The following is a 26756-nucleotide window of genomic DNA, read 5'->3' as shown; positions in this document are numbered from 1 at the left end:
TCATGGAGAGGATTCTCCTCTCCAGTAAGTGACGTGCTATGAGTTACCTTCAACAAATGCTGCAGGGGCAGGTTTTAGTGGAACAGAGATGGGATTCAGGCTGGAGGAATTGGGATCAGAGATGCAGGAAATTATCCCAAGGATGTGTTTTAGTATTGGAGGCAGAGGGATTCCCAAAGGCAAAAATGGCATCAATAGAAATAAATGTTGCTTGTGCCAGTCAAATGAAAGGGTATTTTGAGAGATGTGAGAGTGCCCATCTGGAAAAGAAGGAAGAACAATGCTGAAAGGACACTTTAATTTAGGATGACTTGTGTGATGAGTTAGTCGAGCTTTCTGCTCATGATATGAAGTGGGCACTGAGGGATCATTGCATTTTCAGGCTCTTCAAATTTAATTTAATGTGTGTTTAAAGAACAGCTGTCTTGAATCTGGCAAAATGAGCAGCTCACCTATGGACTGAGGAGTCTGAAAAGGTGATGGAGACTTGGCACTCAGCAGTGGCCTGTGTGTTGTGCGCATGGACCGTTGCTGTGTTGCATGATGCCAAGCGGACATGCTTTAAAACAAGCTGCCTGCTTTTAAACAAAGGGATCTGAAAACTGCAGAGGGATGGGAGAGCTGCATGGAAGGAATCTCATTTTCTTTAGATTTATCTGCTACTTTCCAGAGCAGTCACTACTTGCTGTCTTCTATTTTATTCGTTTATAATGTAGCGTGGGTGTGGACTAGCACTATTTTAGGTCCTGTGGATGTGGCTCAGAAATTTTGAAAGTGGTTAGAAGTCCATTTTGAAAAATCAAGGGGAACTCCTTCAAGTCTGCACCTGAGGTAAAAATCAAGTTAATGTTCAAGTGTGGTGTAGCTCACTTCTGTGTGGCATAGCTCCCTTCTGCCTTTCTGCTCTCAATTATGGAAACTTCTTATCAGTTTGTAAATCACTTTGCAAAACACTCCTTTTTCAGCTGGACAACACCCATACATTTCAGTGAACTACAAGTTCTAAGGTTGAGAAGTTTTCCTAGTTACTAGGAGATAAATATTAACATTCATGGATTGTTTAGATGGATAAATGATCATATACTTGCAATATAAGGAGAAAAATTGAGAAATGTTAATTAAGAATTAGTTGTAAATTTTGATGTCAGAAATGGTGTTAAATTTCAGCATGGACACTTAATTAAATTTAATTTAGTTAATGCTGGAAGTGAATGGAAAGGAAGGAAATTTAAGCTTACCGTAGCTACAGATGTGAGAGTGCACTAAGGTGATTAATACATATTAACTCATACTTTTAAAATTCATGTCTGCCATTAATTTGGCTTGACTTTTTCCCATCTGTCACCATGCAGAGAACACTCCGGAAGCCTGACTTTTTTTGAAGTATTGCAGAAATGCCTTTTTCATCCCTGATACTCATTCACAATCTCCAAACTAAGATTTTAGGCTTTGCGAAGACAAGTAAAACCCTGAAGGTAATATTTCAGATGCTTGGTTTTGTGCCTAAACGTCATCTCGCTGGTGCCAATGGTTCACATCTGTGCGGTGTTGTTGAGTGTGAACGTCACGTCCTGCCACGTGTGCACCAAAGCAGGGCGGTGTGGCGGTGAAGTGGCTGTCTGAGGTGGCAGGGACAGGAAAGGAGTGGCTCTGTCACAGCTGCTTCTCGTCATGGCTCAGCTCCACCATCAGCAGGGTTTTAAGCCAAATCTTAGATCACTCATCTGTCAGAGCCCTTACTGGGCAGCGCTCAAATTCCGCCTTCTCAGCACCTCAGCGATGGTCTGATCGGCGGCTGTCCTGATAAAACCAATCACTGCTGTCAGGAGGTCTCAGGTCTTTCCGCCCAGCTTCCATCCGTATGGATCTCTCCTGGTTGCTGTAACTCCCTAATCTGGACAAAAATAAACCTAGAGTGTGATTAAACGCTACACAGGGCTCCCAGTAAGTGGAGGGAGCAGCTGTGAGCATGTTGCCATCCCCTTGCGTCCCCTGAGCACGCAGCCCCAACACGCGCTGTTCTCGGCCAGCTGGCACCCTGGGGCTGCAAGATGGTGACAATGACTTTTGGAGAGCTAGGCCCACCACTTCTGCCTTAAGCTCACCTGCCAGGATTTCAGTAACTGCAGGCTGTACTGGTGATGGGGTTTTTGTGGTTAGCTTTTTCTGTTGCTGGCTGCTTTTCTAAAGTGAAAACCTCAGTCTGGGCAAGAAGGTCATCACATCCTGCTTCTCCCCATCTGAGATTGCCCCACTGGCTACTGCATGTTCTAATGTTGTGTGTCACAATCTTGCAGTTGTTTTAAAGTGTTTCTTTACCTTGCAGGCATGCCCCGAATACCCAATCTGCACACCCTTTCCCACTGGCCAAACGCCTCGCTAACCACACGCTCGAAGAAACCTTCTCCCCTTGCCAGCATTGCTCCTTCTATCCCCTCTCAGCTCCTGCCAGATAGTAACAGGGCTTGTTCCTAAGCAGCCATCTCCTAGAAGACTTTGGGTCTTTCTGGTCCTTGGGCATCTTTGAAGCCCCACACATCCTTTGCTTGCTTTCTCTTAGGTTTCATGAAAACAAACTCCAGCACTGAAAAGAAAAAAAAACCAAACCCCCTCCCAGTGTCCAGATACATTCTGCCTCTCTGTAGTTACAGTTCTTATTTTTCCCCAAATTGAATTTAGCTGTTGGTGTTATCAGTATTAATTAATTTTTTTATAGCCCATTACCAGGAGACTATTAGGTGTGGATTTCTGTCAAAAAATAGGTGTACTGGTTCAGAGCAGATACACTGCAAAAACTACCCCCTTAAGAAAAGCCTGGGGAGAGACTCCTTTGGTGTTGCTCATGGAAAACAAGCAGTTTTTCAGCTCTGGCTTGGGGAGTAGGATCAGTGAAACTGAGTTTATCTCTAGCAAGATGGGTTTGAAATGGAAATGTTGTTTCTGCTTGCAGTACTTTGTCTGCAGAAAGTGGTGAGAAACTTCTGTGAAGCTGGTAGGTGTGAAAAAAGGATCCTGCTGGGGTATTGCCTGGGTGAGAGAGATTGGATTGGTCATAATTTGCACAAGTAATCTTTCTTCACGGCCATGGTGTGACTCCTGCTTGAACCGTGGCTGTTGGATGGCTTGGCTGTTTCTGTTCCTGCACTGTGTCCTGGTGAGGTGTGGGAAACAATGTCCTGCTTGAACTTGCCTTTCAACAGACAGGTTTCTAGCTCTGTTCATGGAAGGCTGTGCAATACCAGGGGATTTCTTCACTAACATATTCTGATAATGTCACAACTTGGGTGTTCGTTTCTCCAGGCATATGGCCAAGATAGCAATCAGTAACCAGATTTTCAATTCCTGCCCTTGAGGGCTGTAACCCTGTTCCTGGGTAGCAGAGGTTGAGGTCTGGCAGCAGCAAATCCCTGCCAAAGGCACTGATGTCTTCACTGCTCTCTGCTTTCTTGGCCACTGAGCCCCTCTTCTGCAGAAGGGTTTCTGCAGTTTGGCTTTCTGTGTCTTCTGTGGTACCATTGAATTTGTCCAGTGTTTGCAAAGACCTGTTGCTCTGAGATGGTGATCTATTCTTCTGCCTAAGCACAAGCTACCCACCTTATGTGTGTAACAAGAATTAATTGCAGCTGTCTGAAGTGGCCATAGACGTCCTAGAATTTGCTTTAATAAAGGGGAATGGGTCTTCAATGAAAGTGTAAGGACTTGTATTTCCCCTGGAAGCTGCTGCCTTCTGCTCTTCTAGCTTCAGCCTTTCTCCTGCAGTATTGTGAAGCAATTGAATTGAGTAAGGGTGAATGATAGCTTCTTAAGATGAAGGTGTCAAAACCAAGCAAAGCTACATCCTATGAAAATGAATGCAACTCATGGAATTTCTTTAGCTCAGACTATGTTTGTGGTTTTGATTTTTTTTATTTATTTATAAGAAGGTTCCATTTTGTAGCAGAGGTGATATTCTAGTAGCATCAGCCATGTCAAAAATTCATCTATAAATGCAACAGTTTACATTTTAGTAATGGCAGGTTTATCAAGTATTACTGGGTCCTTGTAGAATTGCTAAGCTGTCAACCTAGGCCTCAGTAGCAGGAGGAAAGGGTTGGAAAGCTAGCCTCTCAGAAGGCAGCATAGTGTTTATACAGCCCAAATTTGACTTGTGTGTGTGCTACAGGCTCTGATTGCGTGGTTTCCCAGCTTCTTGGCTTGATGCAGCCTTGCTCATTGTGCAAAACGGATGTGTATTTGTGGTTCCTTTTTTTCCTTCTTTCTTTCTTTTTGCTGCTCTGTGATGGTGCTTTACTTGTGCACTGAAACCCTGCCCCCAGGACAGAAACAGAAGTTCTCCAGTATGCTCTGTGGTGCTCCTCATAAATGTCTGAGCATCTGCAGTTTGCAATGCGTTTATTGGAAGGCATCTCTGTATAGATGGAGACCTGAGGCACACACAGGGTACCCAGCCAATTCAGGGTGCTCTTCTGGGAGGCTGCCAGGGCTCCACTCCTCTTAATAATTTCTGATGTCCATGAAATCCAGTTCTGGTGCTGAGAACTCATCCCATGTGCAGACTTGATCATGTGTCAGACTTCAGCAAGGGTCTGGCAATAAGGGATGCGAAAAGTTTATTTTAAGATGTTTGGTTTCGTTGCAGCTCTAACAGAAGCAAGGTAGGAATCACTTCTCTCTGGCAGCTTTGATTTGTCTCTCTCATGGCACTTTATCTGGTCTTTGTGCCTTATTGGTGGGACGAGGGTGGGGGGGAAGGTTGTGTGGAGAGAAATTTTTGGCTGGTTGGCATTAGTGACCTGGGGAACCATGGGATCTGTCAGTGGGTCAAAAGACAGGTACTTTCTCCAGCCACTGACTCTTTTTAAGCTTGTTCCCAGCCCACCTCCACATCCTTGCCTCAGTTGTCTTCAGGGACCAGTCCTGGTCTGAAGCTCCTCAGCTTCTCATTCCATTCTTGGCTGAGCCTATGTCTGGGCTTCACGTCCCACTCCTCTGCATCAGATAGACCTTCCCTATCCAGGCTTTCCTGTTCTCACATCTTCTCCTCGTCTGACTGACACGACCAGAGGGTGCAGCTGTCTGTGCTCCTAGCATCATGTGTTCGTGTCCCTGCTCCCCGCCGGAGACCCTGCGGCTGTGTGCGGCTGTGCCTCCTGGCTGGGCCGGCACCCGTGCTGAGCCACTCGGCCGGGGGGGCACTCCTGGGTGTGCACTGCTCTGCAGGGATTTAATGATTTTCTGCTTAAGTGTAATTAACCTAACAGGCAGGGGTTTGATTATCACGTTGTAGAAGAGTTGTGGTGGCAAAATTTCTAATTTTGGGATGAATCAACATTAATAATTAAGCAATAAGCAAATACCGTTTCTTTTACAAGAACACAGACAGCAGGATGTTTTCCTCTGCAAAAGCAGCTGTCAGGCAATTGGTTATGTTGCAGCTGGATAAGGTGGGAAGGAGAAATAATTTCTCACCCATAGAAAAGAAGATAAGCCATAACTCTCTGCCAGCTGCCAGCAGGAGGGATGCTGAACAGCTGTGGAGACTTGCTGCCTCCTCTCGCCTCCTGGTCCTACTGTCTGTGATTACTATTCGTGCACATACCTGTCACACCAGAGCCTGCATGTTACTACAGTATTAATTAATTGCCTCAGACAGATAAACTCACCTGGGCTAGTGCTAGACCTTCAGCATCCTTCAGTATCCTTCCATACAGATCCTCTGTCTGAGGAGGGAAGGAGAAGAATTGATAATTTTTGTTGTGTATGAGGGGGTAATTTTGGATTGTTACTTAGCCTTGGCATCTTCCAAGGTATCTTCTTTTCCAATACCTCTCTGCCTAGTATTCCTGGTGGTGCAAATGCTTGCCCTGTAGAAATGCCATGTTGGTGAATTTATCAAACTACTCATGTTGACCAGAGAGCAAGGGGGCCTGATCACTCTCATGCTGTGGCTTGTAGGACAAGTGGTGAGGATTTGAGCTCTGCTAAGGGATGCTGCCCATCCTGCAGGTTCTGGCTCCCAGCATGGGCTCTGTGCACATCTGTAAGGCACCGGGCTGCCAGAGGTGCTCCTGAGCAGGCAATCTCACTGTCCTGCTGTGTTGAGGGGCATATGTCCCCACAATCCTCTTACCTCCCAGAGATGCCTGTGAGTGTTTCTGAGCATCATGCCCTGTTAGTAGAAGGCAGTGGGCAGACAGTTGAGCAGCTCCCTCAGCCTCAGCCTGGCAGTTGTGCTTCCTCAGCAGCCCCAGGTGCTGCTGCAGTGGAAGCCGCACACCTCTGATGGCATCTCTGGGTGCACTTTTCAGTCACATATAAGGGCAGACTCAAGCAGGGAGCGGGAAGCCAGAGGTGGATTGGCATACATTTTTAGAAGTGATGTCCCTGAAGAAGTGCTGCATGGCTGGACAGCTGGTCTACAGGGCTTGCTTGGCTGCCTAATCCCTTTTCTCTCCTGTTTCTCTAACTTTAATGTGCCCTTAGTGCAGGCCATAAAGCCTGGTGTGCACCAGCCTGCAGCAAAGGGATTCCACTGTTCTTTTGCACTCTCTGGCCGGGGATTTCCTAGCCTGGCATGTAAATAGGCTGGGGCTTAGGCTCACCATTACTCAACCAGCCTTCCTGTACCGCATTACAGCTGCCCTGTGGTCTGCCTGTCCAAATTTCCTCGCCGAGGGTGGTGTGCTCTAATTGCTTGCTATGATGGCTGACCCCGATCTGTGTAAGGTGCTCTCAAAGGTGCAGCTACGCCGAGGTACTGCTGCTGGCTGGGTGAAGCAAAGAATGTTATTTTTCAGTCTAGCAGCCAGCTCTTTTCTGTTTTCCTTCCCTTTGACCTAACTTTTAGTTTCATTATTTCTCATCTGGCAAGAACCTGCACCAGCCGGCGCTGGTGGGACCTCCAGCACTTTTAGTAAGGCATTGCATGCTGGTGTCACTTTGGACCAAGCAGCACCCCTCTTTTTTCTGTCTTCCTCCTTTCTTGCTTTTTACCTCTCTTTTTTTTCCATCTTCCCCCCTTTCCTTATCACACAAACTTCGTAAAGCCTAAGCTTACCTTTTTCCCCACTGCTTTCCCTCCCCTGCAGTGGTATGCTGCAGTGGGTTAGGGTCCTTGGATGGTTCAAGCTGGCAGTAATTTGGGATATCAGCATATTAGGACCTCTCCTTAAGATGTGAGTGCTTGGATTCCCTGCCAATAGCAGAAGGCTGAGCTGCTGGACTAGGGGTGAAACATATGCCAGGCCACGCACATAGAGTGGAAACTTGACCAGGGCAGGATAATTACGGGAGGCAGTGTTTTCTGAGCGGACCGTGTGCTCTCACTTGCTAAACAGTCTTGTGATTAGTATCTTACTTAAGAGGATTTTAGGACACGTGCTGCAGTTACACGGAGTTTCATTTAGAAGTAGGGGAGAGGTTAGAAAAATAAACTCTGTAAAGGCTCTTTTGTGTTTTCAGCAAGGGTCATCAGATAAGTGCAGTGCATCACTGCTCCATTGCATCAACACAGGCAGTGGGTTTTGCTGTTATGGTTCAGTGGGAAACGGATCCACAAGAGGGGCTTTCCACATGTGTTTATACAGGCTGTATTGCTGAGATCTCTTCAGAGACACAGAACTCCAGTGCTGAGGGTGAGTTCATCTGCCTTGAGGTGGGCATTGCCAGCTCACCTCGCCTGGGCTTCTGGTTTTAGACTCTGGAGAGTTCTGCAGCTAGCAGGTCTTCACCATCAGGTTTTGCTTTCAAAATAAAGCTCACTGTGCAGTTTTACTCAGGTACTAGTTATGTTTAAAGGTATTGGCGTCTTGGTTGTTTGTCTCACCTAAGACTCCCTTGCCCATGGTGTGGGTGCAGCAGCATCTGCAGCCTCTGGGCATTTCTGTGTTATTGCTGACTTGCTGAGTGGTCCCAGCTGGTGGTTGTAGTCCCTAGTCCAGTGTTTTCTGATCAGTCTGATGTGGCAGTCTAATATCTTCCCCTTAATTTCTTTCCTAGGCTGGAAAACCTGATTAAAAGGGAGATGGGAGCATGAAGAATAGTGTGCAGCACACGGATGTGCTCCCCATGGTAGCATCTCCTACAGATCTTACCTGGCAATCTGCTTCTGCCTGGAATTGTTTGACACAAACTGCTGTGGACAGCGAGGGAGCCTGGAGATGAAGGTGACACCCAGCTCTTCCTCTTCTTTGCCTTTTTCCATTTTACGTGCCTGCAGCAAGAGCATGGCTGCTGTCAGTGTGATAAGGGCCACATGCATTCAGAGGCACTGCTGTTTGCACGGGGACTGTCTCATGTTGCATGCAGAGCTGGGAGGACAGTGAAGAAAACGGGAAGGGTTCTCTTCTGTTCCCCTTGCAACTATCCTATATTTATCTTTTAAAGCAAAACAAAACATTTATTCTGTTTCTTGTGGAAGCCCTTGTAGATGTTGCTATGCACTAGTTATACTCCAGAGATACATATCTAAGATCCAGTGATTATTCCAACTTGCATAAATAGGGTGTGTGCTGGGGCTCATTTTGGTTAGGGCTTTCCCCAGAAGCGCTCGGTGATATTGCCAGTAGTGCTATGTTAGAGTAATTAGCTGGCTGCTCTCACAGCTGAACATGCCTGAAGTACTTTCATAGTTGGTGCTTTTTCCTTTCTGTCACTCCTTCCCACTGGCATCCTGCCCTTTATCACAGTACTGCAAGCCTTCGGCAGCTGCCTCCTGAGATGACAAGTTAGTCCAAAAGATCCCAATCACATATTGAATATTTCTAGAGCTCTGTGCTTCAGCTTTGGGCCTGATTAGTCCAATAATTGCATGAATGCTGCTACCCTTTGGCACACAATTAATGTACACTGTAAGGTTTTGATCATGCAAAGCAAGACTCTTGGGCACCCTGAGCCATTGCAGTGACTGGGGAAGATGGTGATGCTGAGACCCCCCCTTTTCTCTTGCACGTGGGAAAATTAACTTGACAGGGGGCATTTTTAGAGGTGACTGCAAATACAAGTGTTAGGTTTATGCCTGTTTTGGAAGAACTTCAATGTATAGCTGCTTCTTTAAATCCTGAAGTTGCTGGCATCAAGAATGCCAGATGTTGCTCCCCACTTTCTTCTTTGCTGGAAACATGTTAATCTCCTCTCATCCGCTTAAAACCTGAATCTTTAATATGGAAAATGCACCACCCTTTCTTCCTTTCTGGCCAGGGAACAATTCTCCCTCCCAGTGTTGTATTACCTTTAGCATTGCAAACTGAAACGTTTGGCCTGGGGTGGTGGAGCTCCAGCAGCCTGCCTGCCTGGGAGCTGCTGGGTTTCCATCCCCAAAGAGGGCAGAGAGCAGCCAAAATTGACACAGATGTCAAGACTAGTGGTGTGGGGCATGGGGAGTGTTTGCAGGAATGCTAATGTGCTGCTGCAGGTAGGTGAGTGGAAAAGAAAGTGTGACACATTGCCGTGGGCATCTTTGCCACCTGCTCTTTTCATGGGGAAAGAGGGAAACTAAGCTGGAGATGACTTCTGGCTGGGTGGGATTTGGGTATAGAGGATCAAAAAAACAGGTCAGCTTTGGAGCTCTGCCACTCTAAAACTTTTTTTCTTTTTTCTTTCTTGTTCCTCTATGGGAATTCTCTGCTCACTGGAAAAAGACATTTCTTGGGGTGTTACCTCAGGTGGGCTGGTGAGATAGCAGGATTTCATGTAGATGTGGGAGTCATCCTCTCTCGGGAGGCGTGGGAAAACGAGGCAGCTCTGTGTGCATGGGCAAAGTACAGTTATGCAGCAGTGACTGGTTACTATTATTTTGGCTTTCGTTGGATGCCAGTCTTCAGGACAGCTAAAATGTAAGGCCAAGCCAATCTCTCAAGCAGATTCACTTTTAGTGCAGAGGTATTCCTTCTCTTAACCTACTCTGGTAACAGTGAACTGGAGTTACTTTCCATTTGTGCCAGAACAAAATCTTTAGCCTGTTTTGAAATGCTCAGAAGTCTTCTGTTGAACAGCCAAACCTAATCCTCTGTTACTAAATACAGTTTCAGACTAGGCAACCTGGTTAGGCCTGGCTTGTAAAATGCAAAGGCTGTTGGAGGAGTTGAATATTTGAAAACCAGCAAAGTGATGTATTCGGTCTGCATCTCTGTCTGCCCAACCCTCATGTCAGCAGTTACACTGTTTAATACATTAATATCTGAAATCAAAAAGGGCCTTTTCTCTTTCCTCCTTTGGGCACATCTGAAATAGGGAAGTAAAACCAAAAAATAGGCATACCCCCTGCTTCAAGCCCCAGTGTTCTGTGTAGCTCTGTGGGAGCCTCTGACTCCTCCTTCTTCAGAAAGTGGCTTGTGGCTGAGCAGAACCTGCCAGTTGAAGAAAAGGGACCTGGATGATTGGAGGCAGATGAGAGAAGGACAGGGATGTGTTCCAGTGTGTTGTGTCCAGGTTTAGCAATGGTTCTCCAATGTGGGTGTCCAGACCAGTGGAGCACATGCAGCAAAACCTTGGACCACGTTCTAAAATACAGTTCCCTTTAATAATAGGATGATGCATATGTAATCGTATTGTGTAAGATTAACAGAGTAATTAATTCTATGTACTTGATGCAGAAATGTGGTGCCAGCCCATCTGCTTCTGTTTGATGTAGTTTTTCATGTGCTTTAGAGATGGCTTCACCAGCATGATTTGGGGTAGCTTTCTCTTATCAGGAGTTGGCTGTTGATGCATGTGGCTCTGTGGCCTCTCTGGTATCAGCCTATGTCTGGATATTCAAGGCTTCTGCTATGTTACATGCTTGACATCCATGCTGTGGTACGCTACAGCAGAAGACCTCATCTCAGGCATTGCCTCATGCTTGAAGCATCCTGTGGGACTCCTGCATCAGCTCTGAAACATCTCGGTGAGCAGAGGACACAAGCCCAGAACAGGCACTGCTTGCAGGGCATCCAGGAGAGGTGGGAGAAAAGCTGCCCAAAAACAAGGAAAGGATTTCCAACAAGGAAGGTTTGTGGAGGGTGGGAGAAGAGCTCGAGGTGGGTATACAGGCCTCACTGAGGCAGGAGGGCAGCTGCCTGCCACTGCATTGTGGGGAAAGGACACGGAAATTAGGGTACCACTTGTGTGGTGCCAATGCTGTGAAGTGTGAAGGGCCTAAGGGAGAATTTCCCAGGAGGAAGAGGAGAGTCCTGGAGATGCAGACACAGTAGAAAGGCACCCGCTTCCCTGTGGGTAACATGTATATCCATCTCTAGCCCTCAGCCCCTCCTCCACGCAGTGCTGTGCATCCTTGGTCTCGTAAAAATAGATCGTTTAAGTACCACTGCAGTCAGAGAGTGGTTTTGCCAAGCGCTAACCACCAGCGCTGCTGTGCGAGTGTTTGATTAGACGGTGCAGAGCCCAGCACTTTCATCTCTCCTGGCAGCAGCGGTGCCCTGGCGAAGTCAGAGGGTTCAGGGGAGCTGGCGCCTCTCGACAGCGCGTGGGAAATTTCCGCTCGGCTTCCCTGCGCTCACACATTTTTCACCTCTTTGGGCTGTAATCTGCCGAGATCTCTGACAGAGCTCTGATGTTTGGTCAGCTTGTAAAGGCCTCCCAAAAAGGGTCACAGGAGGTTAGCTGCAAGTATGCTCATTTCTGAAGCACTGATGCACCATCCTATTTGAGATGGCTATAGATAAGCGTTATGGACATCCAGACAAAATAAGACTTTATATGCAACTCAGAGTGAGAGGGAGCTAAAAACTGGGACAGTCTTATAATTTTTACTTTGAAGAAAAAGTTGAAAATTATTGTTCCTAACAGATTTCAGGAAATATTCATCAGACTGAGGCTTTTTTTTTTTTTTAACTAGTGATTTCTATATTTAATAACTTCAGAAGGAGGAAGAAAAATTCAGAGAAGTTGATTTGTAAAGGTACAACCTACAACTCTGACTTATATGCATGTTGGACATCTTATGACAAAGCTTTTATTTCAGCAATATCATTTTCTTATTGTATCCTGAATGCATTATTACCTAATTCAAAAATAAGTGGGAATAGGTATATAAGTATATACATATATGTATTTGTCCCATATATATTAGAGAGAGAGAGATACACATTTCAGTGGAAGCAGAACCTTAGCTGAATTGGCCTGATTCTTGAAAATAAAAAAAAAAAAGAACAAAACGACTAATTAAATGCAAATTAATAATCCCAAAATAGTGTGAGAGGGCTTTGCTAGGCTTCTCAGTTGTTTTTCTTTTCTTTGATGTTGGAGTGTGCAGCTCCTTCTACATGAGACGAGATACTCAAACCAGCATATTCAGGGCTTGAGGTTCTCTACCAGTTTTGCTGCAGAGGCTACTGATATAATGGCCAGAGAATGTAAAAGAAATTGTATGTCTCCTGTTGGGAGACTCCAGGATGTCCAGGACTGTGTACCTTCAGATGCCCGTGCAAGCTTAAAGCATGGTGTGGTAGCAGCTGAGCTCCCATCCTGAGAAGCTGGAGGGGCAGATCGATGAACAGAGTGAGGTACACCACTGCTAAGGGTCCCTTTGTCAAGAAGAGGCAGGAAAGTGGAAATGAAGGGTCACCTAGGATCAGCTCCCACAAGATCATGGTGGCATCTGCATATAAAAAACTTTAAAACATGTCTCTTAAAAGTGTACTGGAGTAAAGTAGGCAGATTTGTTTAAATAAAATGAGTGAGTAACCTTTAACCCAAATCTTGATCTGAGCCGGATCAAAAGTCAGCCTTGTTTACAGTTCAGTGAACTTTAAGCCCAGTGGTTTTCCACTTTGAGCTTGCATCAGATGTTGAGCAGCAAGAAGAAATGGCCTTGTCTCAGATACATTTGGCATGTACTAGAGGTGGCATGAGATTACCCTCACAGTCTTGAGCACCATGTGGGGTGTTAACAGTGTGTGAGATCACTGCTGTATGAACACCCTGTTCTTGCTCCAAAGCAGTTAGACATTGTATAGCCCCCCCTGCCCCCCAGGCATCCCATGAGTCACCCCCAAGCAGCTGGCAGCCACCACCATGCCTGTGGAACATCTCAGCTGGATTTTTCCAGGTTCCTTGTCTGTACAGAAATTTGTCTGCTGCTGAGTTGTGGATGATTTTGGCACTTGTACTTATCCATGCAGTCGATCGAGGTCTGTTACTGTAAGAGATGACTGTAAATAGTAGACTGCTGCACAGTCTCATCTCAGGGACAAGTTTTGTAGCATTCTGTACCTTCTCCCTGGTTTGTAAAGGTTTGTTTCAACCAAATGTCAAGTGTTTGATGCTGGGGTGCAGTTTCCTTTGAGGGTTGGGGAAGCCCCAGCAAAGCACTTGGGCCTTCTGTGTCTGGGCTGTTGAGATGTTACTTGAAAGAATTGGGTGGATTTGGGGATTAGGCTTTCTGAGTCAGAGTAGTGCAGCATAGATTTGATTAGCATTGAAGTTGAGGGCATGTACTCTTGGGTCAGGATTGTGCCATCGAAGCTGACAGCAGCAGGACACCAACAGAAGTCATCAGGAACACACCGTCCCACCCCCCTGGTTTTTTACATGTGCTTTTTTGAGCTTCCCTTTAGGATTTACTTGGTGAAGAAGATGAAGTTGGGAATGGCATTGCTGTGAAATGGCTGACATGAGGACAGAGCTGACTGATAAGGTGAAATGCTGAAAGAACTTCAGTATTTAAACAGAACTAATTGGTGATGTTATAAAAAGAAAAACTGCAGTACAGATAAACTTAGGTTTCTCTTGGGGCATGGACTGCAAATTAATGCTGTTACATGTCTGCTTACTTCAGGGCCCTCCAGCTCTTATGTTCTAGGAAATGGCTCCATTTTTAGCAGTTATGTTTAGAAAACCAGGTGGGGGTGAGGAGTGGAGTGTTGTAACTAGTAATGGAAATTATTGGTGGTTTAGAATGGCCTCTTCTGAAGCCATCTGTCCTAGGCACGACAGATGCCCAACTTCTATGTTTGGAGGGAGTTTCTGTCACGAAGGAAGTCTGGTGTCTTTGTGGCCAGGTGGCACTGAGTGGACAGGAAGAGAGCTGCTTGCTCATGTTCAGGAATTGAGCTCTTGGCAATAACGTCCTCCTCCTATATCTCATCACTCCTCCAATATCTCATCCCTTCTTCCAGCGAAGTGCTGGCTGGTCTGGGGGGGAGAGGATCTTTCATTGCTCTGGGAGGCTTAGACCTTTTTTAGGGCATACAAGAGCTCTAAGACTGCTGAAGTATGTTGTGCTAAAAGCAGTAGGAGAGCCAATATTGAATGGAGGAGATACAAAACCGTCTGGGGCCCCCTTTACTGCCTTAGGGAGTAACTTATGTTTTCCTTGGAATTATCTGTCTAGATCTCTTCCTCCATGCTGTAAGTCGCTACCTGGCTTTCATGAAAAACACATTTGTTCTGAGACTCGCTGGTTGTCTCGCTTTTATTACGCTTTCTCAGCCACCTCACTCTGCATTGTGCCCCTGGTCTGCCGTGGTGCCGCAGGCGAGGCCTGCGCACTCAGCCCGTGGGGCTACCGCCAGTGGAGGCTGTGCGCTGGGGTGCCTGCTGGCTGCGTTCCTCCCTGGCGCTACACAACCCGGGGAAGATGGACCACCGTTAATGACACTGGGAGAGCAATATCCTGCAGATTTCAGGAACTGTTGCTGCTGTGGGTGGTGGCCAAGTTACTCCTGTCTGCTTGTGCCAGTGAGGCGGTGCCATGGGGTTGGCAGAATGGGTCGACATCCTTCGTAGTGGAGGCACAAACTCCTGTGTGCATGAAATTTCTGTGGCCTTAAATACCAGAGGGGAGAGAGCAGCCTCCTTCAAGAGGAGGCGTGTGGTTCAGATCCATGGTGGATCCATCTAGTTGCCATCTGACCATAGGAAGCAAGTGATGTGTTTGGGGACAGGAGCTGGGTAGTGCTTTCCAGGCTTTACACCTGGTTTTCTGATAGAGGAAAAAGCAGGCTAAAACCACTTGGAGTAGAAAGTATTAAATAGAGTGGGGCAACACTAAAATGGCCTTTATTGCCTTTTTGGGATCTCTGAACCTCGGTAAACTTTAAGTGTGTTTCAGTTTCACAAGCATGGTGTTTTCCTCCCTCTAGCAACTGTGCAGATTTATTGCGCTTCAGATCACTTGATATCATGCCCATAACCACACTGATCCATCATGGGGATGCTGTCAGGGTGTGTAAGTGGGAAAGAAAAAGGGCATTCTTTGAACAGGTCGTACCTGGCCCCATAGAGCTGCCAGATGCATGTTTTGTGAGCTTAGAGCTGGAGCTGGTGCAAGGCTGTGCCACATCCCCCGTCCCACCGAAGAGGGGGTATTACATGCCAGTTTTAGAGGTGCCTGTTTGCTCTTGCAAAGTGTTCTCTGTGCTGGATCCGTAAGCAGAGGACATAGTCCTGGGCTTGGGTAGGAGGTTCCATTGAACCTGTTTTCCTTTCCTAAGCATCTGGGGTGGGGGCGGACACTGAGGGAAGAAAATAGCAAGGAGGTTTTAAGTGAAGGCTTTATTGGGAAAGTTTCATTAATGTTTTCTGTTTTTATAAATACATATGTGAAACTTTGAGGGGAGGAGGAGTGTCTTAAGCTCTTTAAGTGTCTTTAAATATATCTAGGCATCCAGATTTGTGCTATAAATTTATATTGCCTATGATTTATAAAATGGAATTTTATTCAGGCAAGGTCACTTCCCTGGTGATGTTCTTGTGGGCTTATTGACAGTAGATACATTTGAAGTGATGCTACAATGGGATAGTGTCACCAGATGAATAAATCAGACTTGTGTTTAAAAAACAGAGCAGCACTTGCTGTTATTAACATCTGAAGTCCAGCCACACCATGAGCTCCCTGTGTGAGGACATGACTTGCTGACGTGCCTTGGCAAAATGCATATTTGACATCTGCTACTGCAAATATTTTGCCTTCTGAGAACCTAGCTTCAACATGAGTGATATCCGGGACTTTGGGGTATGTGTATTCCTGCATACTTGCTACCTTGGCTGCTCTGCTGCAGCGTGACACTGAACTTGGATAAGGGCTTCCTCGACAGCTTGTGTTGAGTTATACCCAGCTTTTTTCTGGTCATTTCAGTCTCAGTTTAACCACTGGAACTGGTGATGCATGGTAGAAGTGGTATCAATTTAGCTTACCTAGCACTGGCTATGAAGAGCAAAATCAACCGGTTTTGTTTGTGGAAGAACATCTTATTCTTGTAATATGTTTTTTCTCCACCTCCTTTTCTGTCAGAGACAAAGTAGTTAACTGTAATTTTGATGTTTCGATTTGTTTTCCATGCCTCAAGTTCCTTGCACAGTAAGGAACTATTTTGGGTTTTGCCAGATAAGTAATTGAAGTGCTTGTTAAATAATGTTTCTCGCAGTTTCTCTGAAAGTTACTTGCTTTGATGGGTGTCCTTTCTAATATTCTCTTTACTGCCATCGGGATGTGCCTTTTTTTTTCAGCACCTGATACTTTTTGATGAACACACTTGACATCCATATGTGTGTCTTACATTATAAAGTATAGATTTCTTTGTGAAAACCAATTTGTTTTAAACACAATGCAAGCAGTCTTTTGCTTAACGTGGAGGGGTTTGAATAGTGCTTTCTGAAGTCAGTGGCCAGAATTCCCATTTTACTTCTGTCCTCCAGTGAAGTTGGTGTGGTGGAGCGCTGCTGTTGAGTGCCAGCCTGCCCATTGCTAACAGGCACGAGCTCTGGGTACGAAGAGGAAAACCAAATCTCAGTAGTGCTGTTGGACTGAAAGCTAGCAATGGTAGATGCACAGTTCTGTAAGTTTATTTCACTGTCTTAGGTTAAATTGAATTAGATTATTCTTCGAGCAAGTTGTAAAGAGTTACAGTGTTGTCCTTGAGGAGACAGAAAGACATAGCACCTACCTGCAAAGGGCTGGTATCAGAGAAATATTATCCTGAAGGGTAGTGTAGCTGTAGCCAGCACAAAGTGTATTTATTGTCCCGGGTCCATGGAATACCAATTACACGTTTTGGCGTGCAGTGATATTTACAGAGGCATTAAGTGTTGACCTGCCACATGCTGCTAATTTGAAGTAAAGAAGCATTCCCTTCTCATTTTGAAAGATAAATGTCATAGCGAAACACATGACTAGGGGGAAACAAAGGAGTGATTTGTTTAATTTGAAGGCGTAATGTTCCATATAAAGAAAATAGTCCTAAATGAGTGATTGCACCCTGATCTTTAAAGCTCGACAGGGGGTGGAATTTTTACTGTGGGCCTCAGTGTGGGAACAGTTATGATAAATCTCACTGATAATGAAAACCTCACTGTTAAAGTCATGACGCTGGGAGGTCCAGCTATGGGAGAAGCAGTGCTTTTGGGAAATGGTGCTGTGCATGCATGCTATGATGCACTTTCTTTCTCTTTCTTCAATTTGAACTTGAAACTGTCAATTTTAGAAATTGAAAAGGTTTGTTACCAGCAATGGTCTCCAGATATCTTACTGAGTGAGGCTCCCGTGGGCATGTGCCCACCATGAAATGGCTTCTGTGTTGAACTGCGCCCTGACAGTTCCCGTGGTGGCTGTCTGACCACATCCAAGGGGGAACACGCTGCCAGAGCTTGGGTCTTGCCTGGGGCATGCTGGCACCCCACGCAGGTGGGGTCTCTTTCCTGTCTGTTACTGTTAGCAAGGAATATTCAGCAGGCATCTGTTTGTGGTGTAGGAAGCAAGTAATTGTAATGGTCCTGGTCCCACCAGCTGAGAGCTTGGTCCTGTTCCAGAGCTCATAAACATGTTGTCCCTCTGGGCAAGTAACCCACTAAGCAAGACATGTGTATATGGTATTGTCCACCATGGCATGCCTTGATAATTATTTTTTCCTGTCTTAAGAGTTAAATTGTCCTTCCATCTTCATGCACCTGCTAAGGACCCCACAGTAGCCTGTTTCTCCCTTAGCCAGCAGGGTCAGGGACTGTTACTGCTGGTCCAGGGCGATGGTTAGAGCTTGTGGCTTTGCACAAGGAGAAGATAGACTTTTTGGTGTTAACCACTTTTCTGACAGGGTTGTAGTTAGAGGTGGTGATGCAGTACACTTGTTGGAGCTGAAGGTCATCCCTCTGTGGATGCCAGTCTCTGAACAGGTAGGCAAAGGGACAGGACTGTCGCTTTTAGTCACCAGCTGTTAGAGCACCATGGCTGTGCTATAACACTGTTTGTTGAATCCCTTTCTTCCTCTCTTGGTATGTCAGTGTTGAAGACTGTCCCCACACATGTGAGTTTGTGTGTGCTCCTGGTCTCGACAGGAGCACAGCAGCAAACAGAGGCCCACTTCTTGGCAAAGCTGCTTCTCAGCCCTTGGGTGCTGCTGGACATACGGCTGCTTGCTGGAGCGGACTTGTCAACTCCTGTTGCTTGCTAACGTGAAGTGGTTTATTAGAGCTGAGCTCCCCACAGCTCCAAACATGCACTTGATTTAAGACCATGCCCTGGGCTGGGCCTGGACCAGAACTGTGCAGGCATCCGGAATAGCAAGACCTAGAGATGGAGAGCCACAACAGTGTGGGTCTTAGTGGCCGTTGGTGGCGGCGCGGTTCTGCAGGTGCCTGACAGAGCATCAGCAGTGAGTGGATGCAAAACTGCTGCTTTTTAATTAGGGCAGAAGGGGAGGGAGTGTGCTGCTATGCAGAGCCACCCTCCAAAACGAACATGGGACCTTGGAAAAGAGCGGGAATAAAGGGCTGACGCAACCAGAAATGAAAGCTTCTGCCTTTATTAAATCCCAGTGTTTGTTGACACGTAAAACCAAAATGAAACACATGCTTAAACTTTCCCCTGTGCCTCCCCCCAAATCTGCCTCTCCTGTTCTCCTGGAGGATCTTTTTCAGCTCTGACAGCAGTGTATTTTTTCTGGCACGTGCAGAGATTTTTAATGCAGGCAGGACTAATGGAATGATTTATTTCATTAGCAAGTGACTTGTATAGCTCCTCAGTGCGTCATCTGAAATGTAACCGTGTTCCTCACTTAAAATAATTATTTTCCTCATTCTCCACATAAAAATTCCTCATTTTCCACTCTCTTTTGTTCTGTTTGCTGATATTGGAAGCACTTACTTAAATGTATGGCTCAACAAGTGTTTTATTTTCACAGCACAGTGATGTTTTGGAAAAAAAGGAATTGCTAGAAGCAAGTGTTCCTTATTTATATTGAAATACACACATCTGAATTAACAGGCCAGGCTAAATAAAGTATCAGAGAGATCTTATGAAACTTGGCTCCAGCGAAATAGGACTTGAACTTGAACAAATGTATTATCACGTTTCATCAAGTATATGAAAAGTATAGCTTCTTCATTTTGCAAAATGGCATGATCTAATTTGTTTAATACTATAAAGGCTCCTGATAATCTTTTTTTTCCCCTGGGACAGGAGTAGGGATTTCTAAAAGCAGATGTGGATTCAAGGTTACTTGTCGAATCCCAATTTTTTCTCGTCTTCAGTTTCCCTGGGTATGTTGTTGAATGGAGGGATTCAACCCTATACCTCCATGTCCTTCCTCTTTACGTATCCTCTTTCCACAGAATTTCATGTGAACTCATTCTGCCTCTGCTATCAGCCACAGCTCTCTTCACAGATGCTTTACAGTGGGTGCTGGGTAGAGGAAATGGTTAGTACCAAGAATGTATAAAAAAAGAATAAAAAGTTAGTTATAGTTGAAGTATAAAATGTTTGTATGGAGGAGCATAAAAACATTCAAAACGACACCAGCAAAAGCTGGGAACAAAGATTTTCTGCTTTGTATTTAGGGATAGCACAGTTGTGGGTACAGATGGAATTGCATAAATGAAGGAAACCTGAAAAGAAATGTAAATGCTTTAAGTTTAAATATGAAATCATTATCACATTACCCAAAAAAAGACTAAGGCACAACTTTCTGCAGTAAAAAGCTTTTGTGCATACATCAGAGGCAAGAAAACTGCAGGTTAATAATGCTGACATATGAATGGGGAGACCAAGGAGAGACATAGTAGAACAGGTGGACATGATCCCTGCATGTGCCTGTCCCCAAAGGTTGCATCTCTCAAATTGTTGTTTAAATTAAATTAAAGGTGTTTTTTCACATGATTGTGTTTTAGAGGCACTCTCGTGCGATCCATTGCTTCAAACCAGTAAACGTAATAAAAAATAACTAACACCTGTACAATATGTAAGAATTAATGGAGAAGTCTCATGTGTTTGCAAGAGTCATGTTTCAATTCTACCTGCTTATTTCTTCTCTCATTTTCAAAAGTTAGGAAAGCTGGAGAGAGGGAAACAGCATGCTTATGCTTTTCAAGGTTTTGATGAGATTGCTCACCAAGATCCTCAGAAAAAAAGCGAAAAACTAAACTGGCATGGGATGAGAAACCTCCAGTCCTGGATGAGTGACTGCCTAGGGAGTAGGAAACCAAGCAGTCAGGTTTCACAACATCACAGAAGTCCCACAGGGATTTGCTTAAAGATCTCCGCTGTTGAGCAGTGATAACGGATCTGCAAAGGAGAGGAGGAAGGGCTAAGTTATGGGCTTGGCTTCCTTTGTTTTCAGAGTGCTGCCGGGACCAGAGAAAACACTGCAGAGGGATCCAGCGGTCCTGGATGGCTGGGCAGCACAATGGCAAAGGAAGCCTGGGCTAGTGGGGGTAAGATAATGCTCTTTAGTCATATTTTATTCCCGCCCTCCGCCCTGTGCTGGGGACAATTCTCAGTGAGTCAGTGTTGCTTGCAAAATATCCTGAAGTCATTGCTGACAGCCTAGAGCTCAGGGTTTAGAAATGGTCAGGAAGGGAAATAGAAGTGGAGGAAGTTTTGGAAGGAGAACAAAGCATCCCCGTTGCTATGTTGCTGCTGGACCGTGTGGCCTGAGCGTGTGCAGCTGGGGTGTCCCCGTCTGCCTCCTCGGGGGATGTTTACGTGTCGCTTGATGGTGCTGGGGGAAGTTGACCAAGAGAGTCGGAGGTATGGAAAAGCTGCTGTGCAAGGGGGGATTGGAACAAGCGGCATTCAGCGTGGAGGAGCAACAAGTGAGGAGAGGAAGGTGTTGGGAGAGGTGTTGCAATCATGAACGACATTCAGAAAATGAAGGCAGAAGGATTACTGTGAGTGCAGTTGGGTTCACCGGTGTGAAGCGGAGAGGAGGGGTGAGGGTGCGCGATCTGCACCGTGTGCGATTGCAGATTTCATTGCCTCGGGTTGTTTGGGAAATGTGAGTGGTTTCAAGAAGCAATTAAACAAATGCACAGAGGATGGGCATTGGTACAGCTGATGACACAGCTCTTTGGAAGCTGCGTGTGTTTACTGGAAGAGAAATACATTCGTATGTTTGTCCGTGCTTCCATGGTTTCTCCGTGTATCTGCTGTCTGTCACTCTAGGAGACAGGTAAGGGGTTGATAGACTTTTTGTTTAACGAGGTGAAGACACTGTTCCTTACAGTTTTAGGGTAGATCTGCTGTGGGCTGTGGAAATGGGGGTTGTGCCGTGTTCTCTGCCAGGGCACTGCTAGCTGCAGCTCTCCGGGTGGATGGCAGTGTCTGGGACGTGAGAGGGGAAGCAGGACTTCCACACTCTTCTGTACTTTGACGATTAAGACCTGAGTCCAGCGAGATACTTGGACAATAAAGAGTAAGCATAAGAATGTGTGAACAGGATAGAATTCCCTGACTGCCTTGAAGATACTGCATCACTCGCTTGTTCTCTGCAAGGATTAATTTAACTGCAGAGGACTTGCTGTGAGGGGTTAGCCTGCCGGTCAGCCAGCGCTGCCCCCCACAGCCACAGCAGGCTCTAGGTTCCGAGAAGGCAAAGGCTGTTTGTTTAAGTATTTTTATAGGTTTGGGGGATTTTTTTGGTCCTTTCTTAGTACTCACAGCTGACACCTTGTGTTTTGTGTACGTGACAAGTTTCCGTCACCTCCAGAAGAGCATATTTGTACTAACCGCTGTGATACAGAAGGACCCGCAAGTGACTTATCTAAAGGTGTTCAAGAGAGCAGCTCCTGTGAGTGATCCTGCCTTGCCTGTAAGAGCAGCTGCATTCCTGCCCAGCAGAAAAGGTTTGATTGCAGCATGCTTGAGAGGGATCTCGTTAGGACACTACCTGTGCAAATAAAATAAAATCATATCATGTGAAGTAGTAGTAATGATTAAACTGAACTGCAGTGAACCTCTGGTGAAGTGTTGTGGCTCTGCTAAAACGTACTTGCTTGCAAAACCTACTTTGTCAAATTACAAACCAAAGGAAAATAACTGTTCACATTGAAGCAGCATGCACAGTCATCCAAGGCCGGGATCACACTGTGCTGAGTGCTGAAGGTGAGTCTTCCAGGTTCCTTTGTGTTGCCTAGGGAGGAGAGGAGGTGTTGTGACTTGGGCATCCTCTGCTGTGTGGCACCAGGAAGAGCATCCCAGCAGGAACTTGCAGTGAGCTGTAAGGTTATTCCACCGCAGTGAACCTGCCACTCTGCTAGATTATCCTAGCAGTGGGAAAAAAAACCTGATGGAACTGAGATGTGCCTGCTGTCACCTACACCTGGAAATCCATCAGGACAGGATTCTGAAAGCACGGCAGAGCCTTCCAGGGCCTGGAGCGAAGAGGTCTGCTCTGCAGGGCGGTAGGCAGCCAGGGCACATCCCATCGTGTGGAGGCTCTGTTCTGCCCATGCAGAAGATCTTGGTTGAGTTTCCTGAAAGCCAGACCCTCATGTTGTGTAAAGAAGTACAGCGTGAATGAAGTCTGCACAAAGCGTGGTTGGAGGAGGTGTCTCAGAGTTTTGTACTAAGCTTGCACTGGACAACTCTTATTTCAGTGTTTCTCCCTCTTGATGTGGGAAACATTGCTGTCCAAGTGTGGTTTGCCTGCGGAGCCTTTGACAGCATGTAGGCTGACACAGTGGTGCTTTCCCCTTTAGCAAATAGCTTCTGCAGTCTCCTGCCATCGCATGTCTCTTTCTGTTCCCAAGGGCAGCGGGCATACACCAAACAGACTGGCCCACCGGGGTCTCCAACTGTGGAGGGGACCGGGAGAGAGGAGGGGTGAGAGTGTCTTTCAGAGACCACAGCAGAAGAGGAACTATAAACAGCACAGGAACTGTAAACAGTTAACAGGGTTAACTATACGCAGAAGAGTGTAGTGATAACCTGAACCCCTCCTGATACCCCCCTTCCCCAGGCTGCTTTACTCTGCATCTGAAACCATACTGGCCAAAAAGACTTCAGCGTGCCTTTCTAGCATTGCTTCTCAAGCAAATGGAAACTGAGATGGTCTGTGGAGGCAGGGGAAATTACTTCAATAAAAGCTATAATTACTTGTGCTTCTAGGATTTTAATTTTTTTTCTTAGTTTATGAAGTGGGGGTAGAAGAATGTTTAAGTGGACTGCTCTGTGAGAAATCAGGATGTGTTCCTTAATAGAGTTAAAAGAACATATAAATAGCATTAGGATGCTTTAATAATTTAGTATTTAATCCTATAAATTGTAGCATTTGTAATTTAGCTTATGTGGCATGGTACTAACTCAGAGTTCCTGTGAATGCAAGCTACTTGAATTGTATAACACTGTGAAGCTATTAAAGTCTAAAATACATTTGTCTATTTTGTGAAAACCTGTGGATTAAGGTGTGTTATAAAGCAACTTCTCATATGCTCACTCCAAAAAAGCAGGGAGTCTTCTCTGCCATTGCATCTGAGAAAGTGTCTGAATTGCCCAAGAACAGACAGTAAGATATTTCCCTAGGAAAAGTTAACTTTTTCTTTCCTTTCCCCTGTTCACTGTGTTAAGCATTAGCACTAGGATTTTTCCTTGACTATTGCTGGTATATCCACTGCTCAGAGCCTTCTCCATGAAGAAGGCTGTCAGTCTGGTGGGAGAATAGAGCAGGCAGCCTGAACCAGTTCCTGCTTTAGCCAAGAGTAGATTTCAGACTAAGAAGAAAGATGCCTGTTTTGAGTGGGCATTTAATCATTTAAAAGGCTTATGTGGTGTTAATATGTTTGCTGCTGGCCCTTCCATGCCAGGGTAGCAGCTTTTGTGGGACTGTAGGGCTTATCTGAGGAAATACCACAATGTTCTTCCATAAAAGGGTTTTTTTCCCCTCTTTTTTGCAGGTGTTTCTTGAACTCTTCAGTGCGCCACGGAACTGTTGTGTTTTGGGATATCCTGCCTAAATCCTCAGAAGAAACCCCTCTAACAGCCAAAAATGACCTGAGTTGGAGCGCTGCTGCTTTATCTGCAGGTAGTACGTTGGTAGCTCAGTGGCTTCTCAGTACCAGAGCTTTGCACAGCTTGCTTTCAGCAAGTTGCTCAAGGAGGGAATTGTCACTAGGGTCCCTCTAGGATGAGTAGTGATCTGCATGTTTATCTTCTGAGGAGCACGGGGATGCCTCATGTCTCTTTACCGCTCCCATGTCCTGGGACGCATCCCAGAGCAGCCACGTAGGGAAATGAGAAGCTGTCCTCCTGTCTTCTGTGGTCCCCTGTGCTGCTCACAAGGCATTTATGCCTCAGCATGTTTCCTACACCAGCCCCTTGTGCTGCCTAGGATGAGCTGCCCTTTGGGCACTCCTGCTATTGAATTTCCCTCTTCTGTAACATGTTGGGAGCTGGAAGTATCTGCTAATATGAGGCAGTGCAAAGGAGGACAGGCAGTACAACAGGGTCTGGTTTTGCTTTTTCTAGGGGTAACATACCTTGAATAATGTTTATCAAAGTGCATTTATGAACCCAAACATGCCTCAAACCCTACTGTAGATTAATTGGCTCCCAGGAGCCATTTAGTGAGGCTTCATATTGGGAGTACACTCAGCCCACTGCAGGCTTGCAGGAGTTCCCTGTGAAGTCACCAACTGTGTCAGTACCACGCTGGTGAAACTCCCACTGTTCATGAACTTGCAGCTTTTATCTCAACAGTTCTGTGCCTCATTATGTGCTTCATTAATGTTCATGTCTATGGTCAAGTAGAAGCTCAGTTCTAGAAATGCTAGTGGTGGAATTTGGATATTGGCTGGTGGAGATGGGTGGTGAAGGAAAGAAAAGTGAAGACTTAAGCTGCCGCTGGTGTGATACTGACTGTGTTAAGCTTGACTGTCTGTTGTGGAAGGGAATAGAAAAAAGGTTTGAGTGGCAGTGGCCTCAGATCACCATTACATAGCATGCAATGGCTAATAGCCAGCTCAAATCTTTGCTTTTGATATTTGAGGTGGTGACCTTTGGAATGATATCTTTAAAACAACCTAAAATTTTAAATTACCCCTATGTGCTCCCTCTCCCTTCCCACTGCTCACACACTAATGTTTATAACTTTATATATACGCATGCTTGTGCATGCAGCCCTGACTGAGATGTGTTCCTCTCTCCCAGGACCAGCTTCCTGCCCTGTGTTCAGTGTCCCATTTGGATGCACCATACACTATGGTTCACATCAATGTATTGAAAAAATTCATGTGTGTTCTTGTGGTGATACTGGTAGCACTGACGGTTTGCCTATGGAGAGAGACAAGAAGAAGCTACTACATTCCTTTCAAGACTGAGAACAATGATTTGCAGGTTCAGAGGACTTTGGAAAAATGGAACCCACTTAAATCACAGGGCCTTTTCCATGAAGCAGCCAGTGAATTGGGTCAAATACCCAAAATGTGGTTTGGTAACCACAACAAAGTAAAAGGCAGCACCTCTCGAACAGCTGAAAAGTCCAGGAAAGCAACTGACTCTGTGAAGGTATGGGATAAGGACAGTTCATCCAGAAATCTCATACCCAGGCTGCAGAAGGTCAGAAAAAACTACCTGTCAATGAACAAGTACAATGTGACTTACAATGGGAAGAGGAATGCTGCTAAACTCAGTCCAGAGAAGCTGCTCTGCCAGCTACGGGACAGGGTGAACGTGACCATGATACAGGGATCAGATGGTCCTTTTGATACCTCTGAATGGCAACAATACCTACCAGGGAAAAGCCTCAATGAAACTGTGGGCCGCCTGGGTCGCTGTGCTGTCGTGTCCTCAGCAGGGTCTCTGAAATCATCTCATTTGGGACAAGAGATAGGTTTGTATCTTTCTATTAGCATAAAGTCAAATAACATTGTTTTATAACTTACGCTGAATAGAAGCAACCTACTGTCATGCTCTTACCAATAAGTGTCTGGTGTGGTCACAAAGGTGTTTAAGATAAGTTGAAATATTATCCTTAAACTTCTTCTAGAGTTAGTGAACATTACAGCCTAGGAGGAGATGGGAGTAATGATCAGATACTCTCTTCGTCTCTTGAGTGTCCACTCTGCACAGTGTCGGCTGCCTTTTGATACCCCAGATCACAGTGCCTGTGAGCCTTAGACCTTGAGCAGACCAAAACAGGCAAGCCCCAAGGGAGTGGAAGGGTTGGGTTGAGCTGAGAGGATGATGTATGTACAGGTAGTTCTATTCCAGGTAGTCCTTTCCATTTTCATGATTGTGTTGGCATCACTAGAGGGTAGCACTCATACTAGATACCAGAGAGAGGTCTTGGTTCCTCAAGTGTTTGTTTCTTGAGAGGTTTTGCGGAGGATCGAGTAATGCCAGTGGGCTAACTGGACATCAGTGGTCAGAAAATTTTTCATTCAGAGAGACTTCTTTGGAGAAGTAAAAGAAAATGCTAAAATGGAAAAAACCCACTGGGGACAGCCGTAAGCAATCTTCTGTAGTTGACCCAGCATTGAGTGGAGGAGCTGGGCACAGAGAAGTCTTCAGAGATCCCTTCCAACCTCAGCGATGCTGTAATTCTTGCTCATGG

At 45.7% G+C, this 26756-nt stretch overlaps 1 protein-coding gene across 6 annotated transcripts in view; it reads left to right on the top strand.

The window, feature by feature from the left end:
* Positions 1-26756, top strand: part of ST6GAL1 (ST6 beta-galactoside alpha-2,6-sialyltransferase 1) — a 45404-nt gene that overhangs the window by 5330 nt on the left and 13318 nt on the right. For 4 of the 6 annotated variants that reach the window (XM_026854915.1, XM_026854916.1, XM_026854918.1 and 1 more), the window contains exons 2-4: positions 7999-8165; positions 24100-24227; positions 25352-26033. In XM_026854915.1, coding sequence (XP_026710716.1) covers positions 25403-26033 — 631 coding nt within the window. In that variant the 5' untranslated portion in view covers positions 7999-8165; positions 24100-24227; positions 25352-25402. Of the gene's footprint in view, positions 1-6973; positions 7635-7998; positions 8166-20527; positions 20641-24099; positions 24228-25351; positions 26034-26756 lie in introns of those variants that run through there. The other 2 variants (XM_026854919.1, XM_026854920.1) reach the window with 2 other exon arrangements.

This window comes from Athene cunicularia (genome assembly GCF_003259725.1).
Source record: "Athene cunicularia isolate RWA chromosome 9 unlocalized genomic scaffold, athCun1 chr9_part1, whole genome shotgun sequence".
Lineage (NCBI taxonomy): Eukaryota > Metazoa > Chordata > Aves > Strigiformes > Strigidae > Athene > Athene cunicularia.
This window is presented reverse-complemented; position numbering and strand designations above follow the sequence as displayed.